Source organism: Suillus bovinus (assembly GCF_016758785.1).
Source record: "Suillus bovinus strain UH-Sbo-P2 chromosome Unknown EDB93scaffold_8, whole genome shotgun sequence".
NCBI classification, from domain to species: domain Eukaryota; kingdom Fungi; phylum Basidiomycota; class Agaricomycetes; order Boletales; family Suillaceae; genus Suillus; species Suillus bovinus.
In genome coordinates this window covers 405,369-422,551 of record NW_024542064.1, presented here as the reverse complement: position 1 = coordinate 422,551, position 17,183 = coordinate 405,369, and the positions used below count along the sequence as shown (strand labels likewise).

The 17,183-nt window shown below is 46.6% G+C and overlaps 9 protein-coding genes across 9 annotated transcripts; 2 read left to right on the top strand and 7 right to left on the bottom strand.

The window, feature by feature from the left end:
• Positions 1-222: 222 nt before the first annotated feature.
• On the bottom strand, positions 223-1,578 carry EDB93DRAFT_1079137 (uncharacterized protein; the record flags this gene model as incomplete). Its single annotated transcript, XM_041445432.1, has 2 exons — positions 223-689; positions 741-1,578. 2 exons carry the CDS (start codon positions 1,576-1,578, stop codon positions 223-225), a joined length of 1,305 nt encoding a protein of 434 aa, XP_041311182.1.
• A 209-nt stretch (positions 1,579-1,787) lies between these two features.
• Positions 1,788-2,312, top strand: EDB93DRAFT_1101264 (mitochondrial protein; the record flags this gene model as incomplete). The annotated part of the gene is made up of 2 exons (XM_041447088.1): positions 1,788-2,111; positions 2,163-2,312. 2 exons carry the CDS (start codon positions 1,788-1,790, stop codon positions 2,310-2,312), a joined length of 474 nt encoding a protein of 157 aa, XP_041311181.1.
• Positions 2,313-2,939: 627 nt separating this feature from the next.
• EDB93DRAFT_1200766 (glycosyltransferase family 32 protein) lies at positions 2,940-4,892 on the bottom strand. The gene is made up of 3 exons (XM_041450939.1): positions 4,525-4,892; positions 3,551-4,470; positions 2,940-3,497 (listed from the first exon to the last, which is right to left on the bottom strand). Exons 2-3 carry the CDS (start codon positions 4,422-4,424, stop codon positions 3,022-3,024), a joined length of 1,350 nt encoding a protein of 449 aa, XP_041311180.1. The 5' UTR covers positions 4,425-4,470; positions 4,525-4,892; the 3' UTR covers positions 2,940-3,021.
• An 8-nt stretch (positions 4,893-4,900) lies between these two features.
• Positions 4,901-5,397, bottom strand: EDB93DRAFT_1247031 (uncharacterized protein; the record flags this gene model as incomplete). The annotated part of the gene is made up of 3 exons (XM_041452528.1): positions 4,901-4,948; positions 5,027-5,223; positions 5,286-5,397. The coding sequence occupies 3 exons, from the start codon at positions 5,395-5,397 to the stop codon at positions 4,901-4,903; spliced, it is 357 nt and encodes a 118-aa protein (XP_041311179.1).
• Positions 5,398-6,457: 1,060 nt separating this feature from the next.
• Positions 6,458-7,626, bottom strand: EDB93DRAFT_1335283 (uncharacterized protein; the record flags this gene model as incomplete). Its single annotated transcript, XM_041455306.1, has 3 exons — positions 7,124-7,626; positions 6,927-7,061; positions 6,458-6,522 (listed from the first exon to the last, which is right to left on the bottom strand). Exons 1-3 carry the CDS (start codon positions 7,230-7,232, stop codon positions 6,458-6,460), a joined length of 309 nt encoding a protein of 102 aa, XP_041311178.1. The 5' UTR covers positions 7,233-7,626.
• Positions 7,627-8,421: 795 nt separating this feature from the next.
• EDB93DRAFT_870791 (uncharacterized protein) lies at positions 8,422-10,420 on the bottom strand. The gene is made up of 7 exons (XM_041457764.1): positions 10,340-10,420; positions 10,045-10,287; positions 9,819-9,984; positions 9,375-9,763; positions 9,190-9,316; positions 8,594-9,136; positions 8,422-8,543 (listed from the first exon to the last, which is right to left on the bottom strand). The coding sequence occupies exons 2-7, from the start codon at positions 10,176-10,178 to the stop codon at positions 8,472-8,474; spliced, it is 1,431 nt and encodes a 476-aa protein (XP_041311177.1). The 5' UTR covers positions 10,179-10,287; positions 10,340-10,420; the 3' UTR covers positions 8,422-8,471.
• Positions 10,421-10,666: 246 nt separating this feature from the next.
• On the top strand, positions 10,667-12,101 carry EDB93DRAFT_1125892 (NAD dependent epimerase/dehydratase). Its single transcript, XM_041448734.1, has 8 exons — positions 10,667-10,784; positions 10,834-10,998; positions 11,051-11,097; positions 11,149-11,169; positions 11,220-11,295; positions 11,347-11,509; positions 11,565-11,716; positions 11,772-12,101. The coding sequence occupies exons 1-8, from the start codon at positions 10,757-10,759 to the stop codon at positions 12,038-12,040; spliced, it is 921 nt and encodes a 306-aa protein (XP_041311176.1). The 5' UTR covers positions 10,667-10,756; the 3' UTR covers positions 12,041-12,101.
• On the bottom strand, positions 12,102-12,516 carry EDB93DRAFT_1125890 (uncharacterized protein). The gene is made up of 2 exons (XM_041448733.1): positions 12,354-12,516; positions 12,102-12,300 (listed from the first exon to the last, which is right to left on the bottom strand). Exons 1-2 carry the CDS (start codon positions 12,472-12,474, stop codon positions 12,242-12,244), a joined length of 180 nt encoding a protein of 59 aa, XP_041311175.1. The 5' UTR covers positions 12,475-12,516; the 3' UTR covers positions 12,102-12,241.
• Positions 12,517-12,549: 33 nt separating this feature from the next.
• On the bottom strand, positions 12,550-15,259 carry EDB93DRAFT_1221299 (permease for cytosine/purines, uracil, thiamine, allantoin-domain-containing protein; the record flags this gene model as incomplete). Its single annotated transcript, XM_041451149.1, has 15 exons — positions 15,170-15,259; positions 15,056-15,113; positions 14,950-14,997; positions 14,781-14,896; positions 14,615-14,724; positions 14,368-14,565; positions 14,235-14,320; positions 14,074-14,179; positions 13,615-14,020; positions 13,506-13,546; positions 13,319-13,385; positions 13,128-13,265; positions 12,969-13,072; positions 12,859-12,917; positions 12,550-12,806 (listed from the first exon to the last, which is right to left on the bottom strand). Exons 4-15 carry the CDS (start codon positions 14,859-14,861, stop codon positions 12,550-12,552), a joined length of 1,653 nt encoding a protein of 550 aa, XP_041311174.1. The 5' UTR covers positions 14,862-14,896; positions 14,950-14,997; positions 15,056-15,113; positions 15,170-15,259.
• Between the last annotated feature and the right edge of the window lie 1,924 nt (positions 15,260-17,183).

Sequence of the window (17,183 nt, the reverse complement as noted above, 5' to 3'; positions counted from 1 at the left end):
ACAACGATTTGACTGCGAGGTTCACATGCATGCAATACGTTTGATTGGCGAGATTGTCCACACACGTCAGTCCTGCAATAAAAATATAGCACGATATATATGAACATTGGATCATTACTAGAAGTCTGAATTTTGTGAGTGCTATAGTTCCTGTCGATAGCAAATGTCATTAGCGTCTGTTGCTATTGTCCAGAATCAATGTACTCACAGCAAATCAGCACATCATAGTTCACCATCTATTCTTGTTTTCCTCTCTATGCCATCCTCGTACCTCCTCAACAATAGCCGATCCACCCAACCGCCCTGGGGAAATGCTCTATCCCAACGATTATGTAAATGCACAGCAAATATCTTCCCTAGTGCTTTGTCCAGCGCTCCGCCCTCCTCAAGTCCCTCTCCGGGTCGGCCTGTCCACTTCCCATCTCGACGATCAGGGTCAAATGGGTCTGGCACGCTGTTGTCAAGACGACACGCCAGGGGGTCAGAAAGACAGAACGGTAAGATCTTGAAAGGAGGTATGGATTCACTGAGGAGGCGCCGCCAGAGCCGAAGATATAAAATTGCGCCCCAATCGGTGCTTGGAGAACGTGGAGGAGTACTGTGTGCCATGAGATGGAAAGCTTCGCAGAGATAAGGTGAGTGCTTGCGGAAGTGCATGAGAGCACCATTAAATGCTTGGTAAATCTTGTCTGTAGAATCTTTTGAGTACGTGAGCGAGAGTAGGTTGATTGTCCATTTACCGTAGCAATCCCATTGCGTTACGAACTCATGCTCAAGCAATGGAGAGAGGTCTCGGGTCAGAAGCATATCCATGTCTATCCAAGCACCGCCATACGACCAGATGACAAGTAACCGGACAAGGTCGCCGTCTACCCATGCCTTCTTGTCCTCGAGATTGAGGAAGCGGTGATTCTCCATTGGCGTGCCCTTGGCTAATTCGGGTATATCCACAACCTGAAGTGCGAACGAGTCAGGGAACAGATTGAGATACTTTTGCACGATTGGATTGAGTGATAGGTCGCCATTTGACCAGAGTATTAGACGAGAGCGGGGAAGGTCTTGCGTAGCGAAAAATGACTTTAGCATGTACTCTTGTCTCTCATCGAGAGGCGCGAGATCGACACGCCAATATGTGTGGAACTGTGCTCGCTCCTCAGGTGGGATATATCGTTGTTCCTCGGTCCACTCCCCTTCTGCGAACCTTACTGTTCCTGCAAACTCGTAGCAGTCCATACCCATTCGCATTGTTACTCCTGCCTGAACCTCAAAACGCTTCTTGCCATACACTGCCTCGCTGATGTTATACAGCGGGCTGACGCGCTCGGGCTCAAAGCATCCTCCAAGTGGGGACAGCGGAAGTATTTCGCGCTGTATCCATTCTCGTTGATATAACACGAGGTCAATGTGGCCGCGCGGGTCGAAGAGATAGTATAGCGTGTAACATATGATAAAAACTAGTGGAAGTGCAAATTTCAAGAACGTGAATACTCTCCGTGGTCGCAAACACGAAAAGTAAGAAATGGGTGATTTGCGCCGAGGAGAGGAGGTACGATGTGCTCGGTCGTGCACGGGAACCATTTCATATCTTGCTCTGCCAGTAGATGTCATGAGTCGGATAGACGAGGTTGTAGCATGGTACCGATGCGAGCGATACTGCATGCGTTAACGCTTAGTTAGGCGCGCGTTGCTTATGTTTACAATTTCTTCAGCTTGTAACTTTGTTGTAACTAATCCACTAGCTTCGTTTATTTACACAACGTTTCATTTCGCTAGTCGAGCTCCTCAAAATGTCTACATTTCTCTCTTCGCGAATATTGACTCGTGAGGCAATGCGTTGTTCACGTCGCACACTCTCTACGACATCGCGGTGGTCTGCAGACCCATGGCCCCTTCCGCATACCCCACAACATCTCTCCAACACTCAGACACCCTCTGATATCCCACCACCTACTCCCATTCCACGCTCTGGAGAGTCCAAGGAGACGTTGCGTGCAAGACTAGTCTATCAGAGCAGGAAGCGCGGAACTTTGGAGAGCGATCTTCTGTTGAGTACGTTCGCAAGGGATCACCTGAAGCAAATGGATGAGACAGAATTGAAAGAGTATGACAAGGTGCTTTCGCTTTTTTGATCGGTGGCGTTTCAAACTTATGTTCTATTGTAGCTACTCGACGAACCGGACTGGGACATATACTATTGGGCGACTGAAGGTCGCACACCACCTGAGCGGTGGGTGAAGTCTCCCGTGCTGGAGAAGCTCAGGATACATGCAAGGAATGAGGGAAAAGTTGTGCGCAAGATGCCTCCGCTGTAGACGTATCAGTGAATCTACGACTGCGTTCCATCATCTCCTCACATTGCATAGAGTCTGCGAACTGAAGGCGGAATAACTTCTGTCGGAGCACGGGCATAAAAATGGGTCCATTATTCCCCTGCAATGCAAAAACAGAACTCTAAATTTTGCGCCATGCTGAGCAAATAGGGATCGGAGGCAAGGTTAGTATGGTGTTTTGATGATCACGGCCGGCTGTTTGACGTGGAGAACCTCCCAGCACGAAATCTTGATTGAGCACATGTGTTGTGATTGCCAGCGGCACATAGACATATCACATTGCTTATACCCAGATTGAGTAGGGCTGACACTTATGTCTGTCTGTATATGCTCGCTGGCGGGATGCCCGTGTCCCTTTGATGATTTCATGATCACCGTATGTGGTAATGTATTTGGATGCCTTGAAATACCAAGGTTTTCTTATTATCTAGAAGATAGGAATCTCATCTACTCTTTAATTGACTGACTGATACGGCCTGTAAGAGTTCTAACCAATGTGTCCTCGCATTCTTGTCGGGCATAGTCATACTAAGCATTTACCTTTTAAATTAGCTTGTCGCCCCAGGACGATAGCCATGGTGTTTTGAAAGAATCGCCCAAGACTGATGTGACGAACAAAGACGTGGTATATGAATCATTCACGGTTAATGAATAACTGATGTAAACTATCTGTGGATATGTCAGTGCAGTGTCAGATAATGTAATTCGTCGACAAATCCTCTCTCTCCACAAGCTTCTCGTCGTACCTCTTGAGAAGTAACCTCTCCACCCAGCCTCCTTTCGGAAATGTCTTCTCCCATTGATTATGGAGATGCACAGCAAACACATTCCTAAGCGCATCGTCTAGGTCTCCGCCCTCCTGCAGCCCGCCATTCGTAGCACGCCACCACCGTGCCTCCCTGCCATCATCCTCATCGAATGGATCAGGCAACCTGTTATCCAATCTGCAGGATCGGGCATCTGAGAAACAAAATGGAAGGACTTTGAAAGGCGGAATGTGAGCACCCAGGAGTCGGCGCCAGAGCTTAAGGTAAAGGAGTGCGCCCCAATCTGTAGAATCGGCACGGGGAGCTTCTGAAGTCGCCATGATATTGAATGCTTCACAAAGATATGGAGAGTGTTTGTGGAAATGCATCAGTGCGCCGTTTAACGGCTGATAAATCTTGTCTGCAGGACAAACTTGAGTGTGGTGCTCAAGGATTCGGGTGACGAGCACTTACCGTAGCAATCCCACTGCGTGACGAACTCGTGCTCGAGTAGAGGAGAAAGGTCTCGAGTCAATAGTGAATCCATGTCAATCCACACACCCCCATAATTCCATATGACTAACAATCTGACAAGATCACCATCCGTCCATGCTTTCTTGTCATTTGTCTTCAGCAATGGACTCCCATCCAACGCAGTTCCACTCGCCAGATTAGGGATATCCACCACCCGCATCTCGAACGAATTCGGGTGCATGTGGGCATACGATGCAAGTATAGGGTTCGTCGACAAGTCCCCATTCGACCACATCACGAGTCTCGAGGTTGCATGATCCTGAGTCGCAAAAAAGGATTTGAGCATCCATTCCTGCCGCTCTGAGAAAGGTGCGAGGTCTACGCGCCAGTACGTATGGTACTGTGTCCTTTCATCGGGAGGTAGCCGCCCACTGTTCACCATGGCACTAGTCGATCGCGGGATTGTCGCGGCGAACTCATAGCAGTCCATCCCAAGTCTCATGCCCATCCCAGAATGCACCTCTACTTCCTTCGGTCCTTTCAAATACCTAGAAGCGTTATATTCTGCACTAATCCTTCCCTCATCAAAACATCCAGCCAGCTGTCCCACTGGCTCTATTTCGCTGTTTATCCACTTGCGCGAGTAGAAGGTGATTTCGACGTGTGGCTCATAGAAGTAAAACGTGTATAGTATAACGGCCACAGCAAGCGCAAGAGCGACTTTTAAGAGCTTGGCGAAATCAAACGAGCGGACTTTTATAGGGATGCGGAGCGGTTGAGAGCGCGAACGAGAACGGGAGCGGGAGCGGGAACGCGGTGCACCTGGTTCAGGCACGGTATGCATAGGCAGGCGGTCGTAACCTGCTCGTGACATGGCGGAGGCACAGTGTGTATTCGCAAGTGAACCTGCTAAGATATATCTACGTGATGTGACGTTAGAAATAAGACTACAAATTATGTGCAGGACAAGTTACCAGTAAAATTTACTAGCCGTCTTGATCATGCAATGGTATTCGTGATATCAGTTGTCGTTATAGAATTCGTGTCCTGAATGCAGAAAGGAATTATTGTCTTCCTTTCTATAGGTCTTGGTAGTAGTATTGCGGAGAGACTCAGGTAAGTGCAAAGCCAACAGGCCAAATTCCGATGCCGTTACTACGTAGGCCCAAAATAGGAGCCAGTGTTTGTATACGATTAGTACTAAGTATGGTACGTTCCGATAGAAAATGATTACAATTATCGGCCGAGTCGATTGGCGCTCACGCGCTACAATATTTGCAGTATTTATATATGGACAAGCAATGTTAAAAGAACAGACATGGTGCTCGATGATAACAGATATTACAGTTGCTAAAGATGCTTCTGAGTAGGTATCTTCTGTGCACGACGGAGATCGTACTGGTGAAGTTCAGAGTAGTGACGACTGAGCCCTTCCGTCAGTAGTCATGCATTGGAAAAAAGGAAGTGGAAACATACTACTGGAAATGACGGTGTCGTGGGTAGCGTCAACATATATATCGGTTGATTGAGAGGGAATGTGATGTTGTTCGAATCGAGAGTGCCGTTGGTGCTGCTGTTCCAGATATTGATGGGAGTGCGAGTGAGATGCGACACTAGTTCTTGAACCCAGCCAAGACCCTGAGCCTTCGCAGCACGTCTGACTGTGGTTCCAGCTGGTGAAACATAAGTGTGGTTCGCATGAGTAGGAAATGTACATTGACCCCCATATAATTACCGCTGGACCACCTCCAACGAGTGACGTCACTATAGGTGATGCAATACCAAATGCTACAAGAGGGTAAGTCGCGGTATTGAGCAAATCGCTGCTCAGACATACGGACTGCCATGATAGCTAATCAAATCATCGAGCCGACAGACTGTGAAGGGAACGCTCTACTCACTGAACAATATCTGTACTGGACCTCGAGACTAGCGACGACCACGAACATTACATGCTGATTGAACAGGAACAAAAACAAGCACAAACCCGTGTCATCTCCTGTAGTAGCCCAGCTTCTCTAGCCCAGCCTGGGAGACAGCGTCAGCATTGACTCCATCTTCGAAGTTCATCGTGGCAGTACAATAAGAGAAAAAGGCGGCAGACCAATATGCGAAGGAGAGATTTATGTACCAAGTGCTAACAGAAATGCAACGTGGCACCTATTGGGCTGCTGACTGCGAAGGAAGGAAGATGCGGGAAGACAGCTTGAATCTTTTGAAAATTTGAAGTGGATTGTAGCAGGCTAATTAGCTGTGTTGAGTCGCCGAATGACTTGGTGTATGATCATGTGGATACTCGGAAGTTGCCGGTTGGTCGAAAAGTGTCGATTTAGTATGGGACCGGGGGTCAAAGAAACCTTGTCAAGCAAGGTAATCGATGCCCGGCTCGAGCCTCTAGCCATTTTTTCAAAGGCAGGCCCTTTTTCTTCTCGATGGTAGGTTAGTATCTGCCTGCGTACAGGCTCTATAATGTTGTATTCACTTCTCACTAAATTTACAGTCCTTGTCCTCAGTCACTGCTCACACTACTAGTATGCATCTTGCACGTCAGTCCTGTATTATTGTATTACCTCTAATTTGTTCATCTATGTTAGTTTTCAGACACAGTACCAAGATCGGCCCGTATGCACTCAAATATCAGAAGACTCGGGTGACCCAATAGCCCAGGTGCGCCGTTGGTTTGTTTATTATGTTATTTTTTGTATTTAAATCTGGCACTACAGGATGATGATACTACTAACACTTTTGGTCGCCTACCTGCCCTTGCAAAGCCTGCAAAGACCTCTCCCGCATACCCGCTGGTACGGGTGCGGGTCTGACCTTCGACACACCCGTGCCAATCTCTAGTCATCTGATGGCTTGGTTAGTCTAGTGAGAACTTCGCAAGGGCTGCAGCGACCTAATGATTTAAGACCCGTTAGCTCGAACAACATAGTTGACCATATAGTACTGAATTTTGTACAACACAAGACCTGTGTGTGTGTTCAGCATTTGTGTGTGTGTATAATTGTTGAACTGATCCAGCGCCATAGGGTTTTGGCCGAGTTATATTTTGTCCGCCACGGTCCGTCATACGCTGCTCTATTAGCACGAGACTGAAGGTGAGACATTCGTTAATACCTTACATTCATTTCTAACTCTACTAGTATACATTCCTTTTCTTTTTAGTTCCTTTTCCCGCGTGTCGCTGCAACGAACAAAATTTGGCAAGTTGCGCATGTGAATTCAAGTCTCCGCTTTCCTCTACAAAGCCAAGTATCATAATGCAACGGCCAGTAGCAGAATGACTATATAAATATTGTTATATATGTCTTTCTCACGTTTCCATCAGTTCACTAATGCGTGCATGTATAGGACCCGCCTTTATGAGGCATACCTCCGTTCGTGACGCTACAGCAAGTCGGACAGGAGCAATCATCAATTAAATCGTGAATCTTGAAGTCGTCCTCGCACTCGTACAGAAACGCATTGCCGTTGTTATAACCCGCGAGGAGTCCGCACTCGTACTGTCCTGAAAACACCCGTACTTAGCACGCGGTCTGAGGTCAAAACACGCATGCTAAAGGTATTCACCTGGCTTGTCGCATGGCATGCCGTCGGGGGTTACTTTTGCTACTGTAACTGCGCCAAGTACTGGCATTATGGCAGATATAATCATCATGGTGAGTGAGATGAACTTCATTGTTGTACTTCGAAGGAGAGGGCTGGATGACGGTTTTTGTTATTAAAATAACAGTGATTACTTTGCTCTTTTATACACAGACAGCGGAAACTTCACTGAAATGGTTTTACAGAGAGATTTGAATTCCTCAGGCCTCAGGCTCGGACAGCGCAGGAACGTGAGAGCGTGCCACATCATGCATCGTTAAGATTGTCACCACAAGCGGAGGAGCGTCCCAGAACTAATATAGTTCTATGTACAGTATAGGACCGGCATTTGAGCCAAACAGCTACCACACACTCAGTGTTTGTTTATCAACCTATTGAATAGTGCAGATGTATTGGTAATACATGGATCTTGTATACTGTCGAGTAGAAATAAAAAAAAATAATGCATGCATGCTACAGGTCAGAAACATGCCCTCTCTCAGCACCAATCAATGCAGCGAGAAGGAATCATTCAATTATCGATGTCAGAAATGCTAGAAAATGAAAGATTTATATCCATAGTACAGTTTCAGTACAATAAAATATGTCCAACATACAACAATGTGCTGCCACTGGGATGCCGGACTAGGGTCTCAAAATCTGTTATCAAGGACAGTGAAACTAACCAAATTTGGAATTTTATTTTCGGACTCAACAAACACCATCGCTTACATGATGCACTCGCACTCTATAAATCCATATAAGGGCTGGCTCAAGTGGTGAAAAAACTAGATATCGAGATACTATCCTACTGACTCACGCACTGTGAACGCATCACTCATTCGATTGCTCTGTAGCGTTGCATTAGCGTGGTCATCATGTATATAAACATGACTGCCAAGTCAAAATTTTAATTTATGTACGAGTGTTCACTTGAGACGGTCAACAAAATCCACTGGCTCAAATGCCGGTCCTATACTGTAATCATGTTTATCTGGCCCTTTCACCTCAAATGACGACAAAGGTTCCCACGCGTCAGCGTATATCTTCAGCTTCAACAGCCAGGCGGTCCAAGCCCACATTCACATTAAGTTCAATTTAAAGTATCCAGTGTCTAGCATGAGCACGGAAGTCACACAATATATCACCTGCAAGGCTGGTGCCAAATTTAAAGATGTATGCATGGTACTAATATTATTAAACACAGTTTGTACAGCGATGTGTGTGCGATAAATGACAATAATGCAATAAAATGACGAATAACACTGTTTACTATGTTCAGACACAGCGACGAAAAGAGTCCTAGATAGTGAGTGGCTTGCTAGTTGGATGCTTAGAAAACTTGAATGGGAACGCAACCCCTTAACGCGTCCTGCCGAAAGAGAACAGTGACGTCCAAATAATACTGAAACCTACCAGTCAGATGTATATCGTATGTTGTAGGAGGAGACTCGCCTGAACGCTAACACCAGGCCAATCGACTCCTGGTATCATATCCTTTGACAACCGGAATTTGCCCTTATAAAGGCCATCGGGCAGATACGCCTGGCATTGAGAACCATCGGGATCACTAGGATGACGAGGCCGCTTTGGAAATCCAACAGACACTTGTGTTGTTATAGTATGAGTTTCTGAGAAGGAAGCTTGTGGTAATGCAGGGAGTGGTTTGTGCCGGACAGCAGTTGAGAAAGGCTCTTCAGGGCTTGGTACACGAACTCTTGCAGTTGCAATCATCTTTGCTGCGCGGTGTAGTAGTTTAGCCCGTGACGTCTGAAAAGGACCAGATGGACTGTCTGGATCATCAATTTGTTGTGTGGTGTCAGGGGAAGTAGGGGTTAGCTGTGGGTTTATGGTAACTTTACGGATGAGGGAAACAGCAATGGTGGCATCGGCGGCGATTTCTCGGGCAAGTGTGGCGCATCGAGGTTTTGTTGTGAATACAACAAAATACGGGACAGAGGAACATCGAGAAAACGTTTGCGAGCGTGGCAGAGTGACCTATAAATTCTGTTCGTGAGATGATATATATGTGTACCACACCCTACACCTACCGCGCAATGGAACGGGACAGATCGCTCTGGTGTAAGAGGGATTTCGAGCCATAATTCAGGCGTGATATTGTATTTCTCTATAGAATGAGAGTCTGTGTCCGGATGGAAAAGAATGGGAACTTCCAGCCTGTAACCTGAGCGGTAAGCATCTGAAAGCCAGTGGTGCCTGGCATTTGTTAACGCACATCCCACTAGTCTCCGAAATATCTGAGGGCTCCCACACTGCAATGATGCGATACGACACTTCAGCCTTCTCCACAACAGACAGTTCTCCTCGCCTATTATCGCAAGGCATTGAAGCACAGAAGGTAGGAGGCATATCTTCACCTGGTCGACTTCCGCGAGGAATTTCGAAGCTAAATTCGTATGATCTAGACGCAAGGCCATCCAAACTCCAGTCGCTGGGAAGTTGCAGTGCCTCAAACACGTCGGAAAACGGGTCAGGGATAGGTGAAATAGGAATAACGGTAGAGGACGATAGGAATACGTGTTTGTATTTGGAAGTTTTAGGTCCCTGGGCAGATTCGTCGTCTAGATCCTCCTTTACAGAAACAAACTCAAACACGCCTTCAATCTACAATAGCAATAATTATTGAGTTCACGTGTATGACTTATGGTATCAGACTTACCGATATGTTTAGCCGACCGTTTTGTGAGCAGTTCGGATCTAGGAAAACTTTTCCTTCGACCTTGTCATGATATCCGAAGACTGGACAAGAGATCATTCCATCAAGCCCGGCCTGCTTGACCATTTTAATAGAGGAACTATATAGTTGCATATCCAGAAGTAACGAGCTGTGCATACCAGTCAATGACCGATCGCCTGGTCCACGCCACTGGACTTGTGACACTCACTGGAAGGTGGATACGCGTGAATGCGAAGTTTGAAGACAATTATCGAGCCCCGCAACCTGCACGAAGCTCGATGGCGGTGGCAATGCACCAGGGTCGAGGCGACGGTGAGGCTTAACTCGGAGCGGCAACGTCATCCTGAGGCCAACACACCGTGAAGAAGGGATGAATAGGAGAGTTTGCGGGTGGACCTCTAGAAGGCACGGTGAGTCTCGTTCCTCATATAATCTTGACCCTCAAACCCTGCTGTAAAACGTTTAACTAGAGAAGTAGGATTTAGGCATGAAAAGTTACTTACAGAAAGATCTATTTGTATGGAAACTGTTAGTCAAATTTGACTGAAAATGACTTAACGTTTCCCCCGTAGCGATGAGAAGAAAATAACTGGAATTTCACAAGATCTGCAGATATGTTGTTAAAATCATGAAGTGCGTTTTCAGCACGACAAACCACGTTATTGACGACGATACGTAGTTGTCGTGAAGGGTCCTTCCAGGTAATAGGAATGCCCCATGAGCGGAGCATAATAACGGTCGAAAGTTGAGGACCGCAGTAAACAGTTCTCAGATATGATTGGTGGACTCAACAGAGACGTTCCTGAGAACTATAATCTAAAAGAGCGCCCTCTTACTCACGGCCGGGGCCCGAGGGACTATGTATTAGGCCTCAGGCCAATTTACAATTCCTGCGTTGCTACGCGCTAGATATCTCTTTCATGTCAGGTTCAAAGATCGTGGTTACGGGTAACGTCTCCTTTCCATCTCAGAAACCTCATACTGAAAAAAAGATCAGGGGCATCTGGTGTTCTCGGCACTGCAGTTCATAATGCATTCGAGAAAGCACTGCGATATGAGGTCGTGGGCTTGAAGAATAAAAGCACCGCAAGCCATCTAGTGCAGCTAGATTTGACAGATAAAGAAGCGACCAAACAGAAGTTGGAAGAAATTAAACCTACTTGTGAGAGCAATTTCATGATGGTTCCGCGCAGGCCTTCACTGTGACTCGCAAGGGGTGATACATTGTGCTGCTGAAAGAAGACCTGATGTTGCAGAGAAGGTATGGACGTTCCCACCAACATTGATATTACGTTGATCCATATCACCTCAGGATCAAGCCGGAACCCAACTTGTTCGTCGGAAGATAATTATTAGCAGAGACATCTAATAGCGCTCATCCAGCTGAATGTCGAAGTGCCTGGGTACCTTGCCGAACTCGCAAGGGCCATTAACTTTAAACTCGTGTATATCTCTACTGGTAAGCAGCACTGCAGCCGCCATAAACTTACTATCATTGAATGATGGATAGACTATGTTTTCGACGGAAGATCGCCTCCCCCTGGCGGGTACACACCAGAGTCACCCACTAACCCACTTCAGATCTATGGTCAGACTAAACGGGATGGTGAGACTGCTGTGTTGCAAGCTCGGAAACAGGGTGCCAAGGCGGTGGTTTTGAGAGTTCCAGTATTGCAAGTGACCTCCGGTTGCACACTTCGTTCTGACCCTGATCTCACCCACGCTTAGGTATGGTCCTGCACCTAACAATGCAGACTCGGCCGTTAATATCCTCATTGATGTTGTCCGGGATCAATCAAAGGAGTCTAACATGGATGACTATGCGATCAGGTATCCTACCAACGTATTGGACATTGCATCCTTTTTGGTCCGTTTGACGGGTATGTACAAATTCATCCATATCAAACCATTGGGCTGAAACACGAGGTTGGGCAGATCTTAGTTTCGATACTCTACCGCCAATTCTTCACTATTCGGCGAACGAATCCTTCACAAAGTACCAGATGTGCAAAATCTTTGCCGACATTCTTGGTCTCGGCATAAATCATATGAAGCCTGTCTCTACACCTCCAACTGGTGCTGGTGCCACATCACGCCCTTACAATTGCCACCTATCTACTGCTGAGACAGAGAAATTACTTCCCTTAGAATGTACAGGATTTAGAACGTGGTGGGAGGAATATTTACAAGATGGCGGCAAGTAAATTCCTGAAATTGTACTACTATCAATAGAGCCCTACACTTTTCCTTCCACGAAATCCAGCTATTGATCCGTGAACTAATGGCGTTGCCATGATTAGTTTTAGCAATCAATCATTGCTTCTCCTTGGCAGGTTCATTTCGCTGCTCTTTTCCCGTCTCCTTAGTTCCTCCACGTTCTTTCTGGTGGGAGAGTTAACTGATGATCACATGGGTCCCGCTACTCTCGGTAGTAAACTCACCGGCTCCGGCTCAGCGAAGTAGGCTAAAATGCTCAAAATTGAGCAGATATAACAGTCGCGTTGGAACGATACGCACTCTTTCGTTGCTCCGCATCCAACATTGGCTTCGAGACACTACCATCAATGGAGGAAACCCCCATAGGCCAATGTGAGTTTGTATATTCAAGAGGTGGTGATTGTGTTCCTCCAGACGACATTTTGTGCGATTTACGGTGTGTAGATGATGATGGTAAGTCGCAACCCCTGTACTAAACTATGACATCATTGTTTCGCTATTCATGGTATACAGTAATTTCCTTATCCGCATCTGATCCCCCGTCCTTCGACTCGTCGTCTACTTCCTCAACGTCCCGCGAACTGCGTGTCGTACATTCATATCCGGACACGTCGATTTCCTCAAAGGTGTCAGCGGCACCGATTACCGGGAAGACACGGTTCAACGCCCAATAGACAATCGCAGAAACTCCAAACCCAGTAAAGAACGACAGATCATATATCCGAGTAGCTGCTAGAGGGACTGTACGCCCAGCTGGGAAATAACATCTCAAGATCGACACATCGCGATCGTGGAGACAACTTACTGGCTCCAGCAAAACCAACAGCGTTTATCAGGATCCCGGCAATATACGCGGTGTATGCCCTTAACAACACTTGTCAGGGTTGGACACTTCAAGGCAATCAGAACTCTCACCGGAAGTTGATCCCATATGTGTACCAGTACCAGCTCCCCTTTTCGGTATTATAAAGGTCCTTCACGTTATAATGACCCTTGCGGACGATGTAGTATTCCGTCACCTACAGCAACCCGATCACGACGATGAAAAGAACACTTGCAAAAGTGCCGACTTACCATCACCCCAGCAATAGAACTCATGAAAACTGAATACGCGGAGAGGTAAGAAGTGAACTCATTACTATTTTTCAGAAGATTCCATGGGCACATGGCGAAACCAACGATAGCGGCGATATACCCGCCACGTCGGATGTTCTGCAGTCGGTTCTTAAGTATGTCAGTTCTAAGTATACGTCGGACATGCATACAATGAAACGAGGGCACAGTGCCGTTAAATCGCATCCTGCCGACACTGAATTTGCGCAGATGTTCGTCCTTAGTAACCAATGTCAGCTTGGAGCACCCTCTGAAGTCTGGGTACGTTATTTGACACACCCCATCTAGGAGCAGAAGAAGCATTAGATTCGCAACACAAGAATAAAGAAAATTCGCGACGTCACCTGTGCGAGCACGAATGACGTTGAGATGAACCATACCTGCGAGAAGGAAGACGTGAAAGTGTGTCAGAAAGAAGCACAGGTCCTCGGATACCAAAATTACACACCCCAAATCTCGTCGCTTTCGATGGATTGTCATTCAAGAAATTTCCCAAGAGTTCGACGGGTGACCAGATGGCTGTCCCATAAATTGCCTGCGACGACGAGCTCACAAGGATTCCGATCAAACTTACAAACGCCGCACTTAGAGGAATAGTAAATAGTTGTGGGTATACTGCGGCCGACGAGGTGCGTGCACGAGAGGCGAAATCCGGTGCGTTGGCAATCAGGGTTACCTTGTTACTGATGCACGACATGGAGCTAACTACCATGGCCCAGCCTAAGTTTGATCCGTGCAGCGTAGAAGGCTGATGCACAGCCGGACCGATTCCATGAGCTTTCATGAGGCACCATATGAGGAATGTGATTGAGGCTATGGGCATCAAGATTGGCGTCACAAGGAAGAAGTGGCGGCTAAGGAAGGTCACTTTGTAACCGTCTTCATGAGAAAGTGTGAATGTACTTACACCTTGTGCACAGGGAGCCAGATGACTGGCAGCGAAATCAGCCAGAAGAGGAAGAAGCCTAGGAAACTTTGAGTGTCCGTTCCAGAGGACGCGGGCATCGAATTTGCTATCGGCGGGCTCAGTTGGTGCGATTACCGCAGGAAATGAGAAACATAACACACGCAGGTTATCTATGCTAGGCCACATTGCTCTGAGCATCACGAGCACACAGGAACCTCCGATGCTTGCCTGGACGCCATACCATATGCTATGCTACTTAGTTCGCGCATCATTGAAAAGCGGGTTTATACACACCATGCCATAGCGGCGCGATTAAAGACGCACCACAGACTGCCAAACATCCCGAAGCTCGTGCGATTCACGACTGGAAACATCACATGGAAAATAGCACCAGGACGTGCATTTAGGACAAGGAAAAGCGCAACAGTGCCATAACCCAGCCAGACGCATATCCAGGCTTGCCACCACGACATTCCTAATTGGATCATGGAGCTTGAAGATGTTATTAAATAAGCAATTATAATGGTGATAGTAAGCGTACGATACGATCATCCACATGTTAATGTTAAACATGTCTGATGTCCAGAAGGCCACGTAGTTGTATGCACGCCATGTGCGTTTCGCCGGATCGACGGGCAGCAAATCATAGTGCTATCATTCATCAAGTTGGCGTCAGTACTCTTAGGAGATCGTATCGGAATACTCACGGCAACGAGCTGCTCGGTGATGGTGAGATTGGGGTCATGACTGACTTCGAAGATTTGGACGATTCTATTGACCAAACCCATGGCAGATTCAACTGGTAAATGGGCGCTATCATCGTCTACAAGTCGCAGTTCTTTAACCCCATGCTTATCATGCACGAACGCCACTCACGCTACACCCATTTTCACACAATATCTTGGGCTGCCAGTCGAAAACTCCCTATAACGATGTTCACCTGTCAACAATCCTCAAAAATGGCCCTCAGATAGGCACGGACCTGATAAAATCCAAGGGAATGCACGATCTAAAGATGCAACGAGCAGCAGCTGACAACTGTTAGTATGCTCCCGACAAGCGCCCGCCAGGAATTTTTAACTTCGGCAACTTCCAGGACAGAACTGCGACAGCACATCACCAAAAACCAAGATTCCCTATCAACTTTTATATACAACGGCCCTCCGGGCTTCCTTGTACCCTTTCTATGCACAATCTTTCTCTGTTTCTCTCGATTTTTTATCTCTATTATTTCATACACACATTATCATGTAGATAATGACTATATTTGGCTAAAATGTGGCAGTGCAGATTACACTTTCGAAGGGGAAGTTTATATATGTAGTACAAAATACAAAGAAAATATTTGAAATTTAAACTAACATAAGAATGGGCACATAACTTGTCAGTATTTTGTGTGAAATCCAAAATATGAAGCATCCACAACCATTTTTCCACTAATTATATGAGCCAGTCCATGGTCCAAGAATTGGGATGGACCGGACCTGAGTGAGGTTCATTGTCCACCATTGTCTGAACAGTTCTATGTTGGTCTGAACTTTCCCTGAACTGGTCTGAACCCCAAACCACAAGAAGTTCTGCCTAAAGTTGCCGCAGTCCAGTTCTGAACCCACAGAACCGGTTCCAAACCTTGAACCAGACTGTGGTTCGGTCCAGTAACGGTTAGGGTTCGGGAGGTCCAGAGGTGGTTGGGTTCGTGGTTCAGAGATAAGTGGAATTTGAGAACCGTACATGGACCTGTTTGAACCATGACCGAACCACTATAGATATTTTTAAAAAAGGTAAACAGAGTCTGTCTACCATTACTGTAGGTTAGTCTGTAACTGTACAGTTGTAATATATCAGTGGCTGAGTAACTACCGAGTGCTGAATACTAGTGTTACACATCGTTAAATCACACTAGTATGGATGGTCAGTGTGCAGTGAACATGGATGGGTCACTCAAAGTCGTTGAACTCACAAACAACTATCAACCAAAGTCGCTCAAGCCAAGTTGAAGGTTTTCCTCACAGAAGATTTAGTTGCTGTCGACAAATGTAGCTCACCAGAACAGCAAGCATCAACAATTTTTACATGGTGGAAGGTACATTCTCGTATTGTATCATTTTCAACACCTATTGTCATATCCCGCGTTCTGGACCCAGACGTATCACACACATCATTTCCGGATATCCGGATCCGGCTGACTTCTATCTATGTCCGTATCTGACCCATGTCTAACTTCCGTGCCTAATCCCTTTGTACGTTCCTATTCCAGTTAGACTATATTATTTTCCGTACCTCATTTCACTTCCACCTTTATTTTCCTCTGTTCTCATCTCCGGGTTCATTTACTGATTTTGATAGACTAGTGTTTGACTTTTCTATAACCTCCGTCCACAGCCTCGCATAGCTTCGGACCGCGCTGGCTTGTCCTCCGTTAAGTCCTCCATAGTATATAAACCCTGTAGAATCTATGTACATCTTTAGTTCAAATATTATCTTAGACTCTGCTCATTCTCCCCTCTGTTTGACTTGAGTTATTCTCTCGTTGACCTCCGCTAGTCTTAGGGTTGATCCCGATAGACTTATCACCTCCGCCTCTACCTTTGGTAGTCCTCCGCTGTTTCCTTTCTAGTTCGGACATCGTCCAGATTAGTCTTATCACCTGTTCCCGAACGTCCGCCGGAATTCCCGCACATCAGACAATTGGAATCTGGACATCGTCCATTAGCCTTCGGAAGTTAGGGGCACATACTCAGGTAAGGGGCACAGCGCACGAGCTGAAGCCAAGCCCTTCGGATTAAACCCTTGAGCACAATCTTAACACCTATCTACACTCAACATCATTACCAGACTAATGCTCCCCGTTTTCCCATCCTGAGTCGCATCGCACTTGATTATTTACCTGTGCAAGGTTCCTTGGTACCATGTGAACAAGCATTTTCGGACGCAGGACTTACAGATATGAAACGGCGTGCAAGATTGCTTCCCAAGAACTTTGGCGACATTCAGACGGTGAAAGGCAGATACAAGCGGGAACGAAGGCACAGAGACACAGAGAAAGCTGACAGGGAGGCTGCGGAGAGGAGACGATGGGCAGAAGACTCTGTTTGTGAGGTGCAAAAACA

Excerpts from the sequence above, each read along its gene's own strand:
- EDB93DRAFT_1200766 (XM_041450939.1), bottom strand. The coding sequence starts at position 4,424 with ATGTCACGAGCAGGTTACGACCGCCTGCCTATGCATACCGTGCCTGAA. Across the intron at positions 3,498-3,550 it reads CACGCAGTGGGATTGCTACG|ACAAGATTTATCAGCCGTTA; the intron begins GTAAGTGCTCGT and ends TTTGTCCTGCAG.
- EDB93DRAFT_870791 (XM_041457764.1), bottom strand. The coding sequence starts at position 10,178 with ATGACGTTGCCGCTCCGAGTTAAGCCTCACCGTCGCCTCGACCCTGGT. Across the intron at positions 9,317-9,374 it reads ATTTCGGAGACTAGTGGGAT|GCTGGAAGTTCCCATTCTTT; the intron begins GTGCGTTAACAA and ends CTCAGGTTACAG. Across the intron at positions 9,137-9,189 it reads CTGTCCCGTTCCATTGCGCG|GTCACTCTGCCACGCTCGCA; the intron begins GTAGGTGTAGGG and ends CAGAATTTATAG.
- EDB93DRAFT_1125892 (XM_041448734.1), top strand. The coding sequence starts at position 10,757 with ATGTCAGGTTCAAAGATCGTGGTTACGG. Across the intron at positions 10,785-10,833 it reads TTCAAAGATCGTGGTTACGG|GGGCATCTGGTGTTCTCGGC; the intron begins GTAACGTCTCCT and ends AAAAAAGATCAG. Across the intron at positions 11,098-11,148 it reads GACCTGATGTTGCAGAGAAG|GATCAAGCCGGAACCCAACT; the intron begins GTATGGACGTTC and ends ATATCACCTCAG.
- EDB93DRAFT_1125890 (XM_041448733.1), bottom strand. The coding sequence starts at position 12,474 with ATGTCGTCTGGAGGAACACAATCACCACCTCTTGAATATACAAACTCA. Across the intron at positions 12,301-12,353 it reads GGATGCGGAGCAACGAAAGA|CCTACTTCGCTGAGCCGGAG; the intron begins GTGCGTATCGTT and ends TGAGCATTTTAG.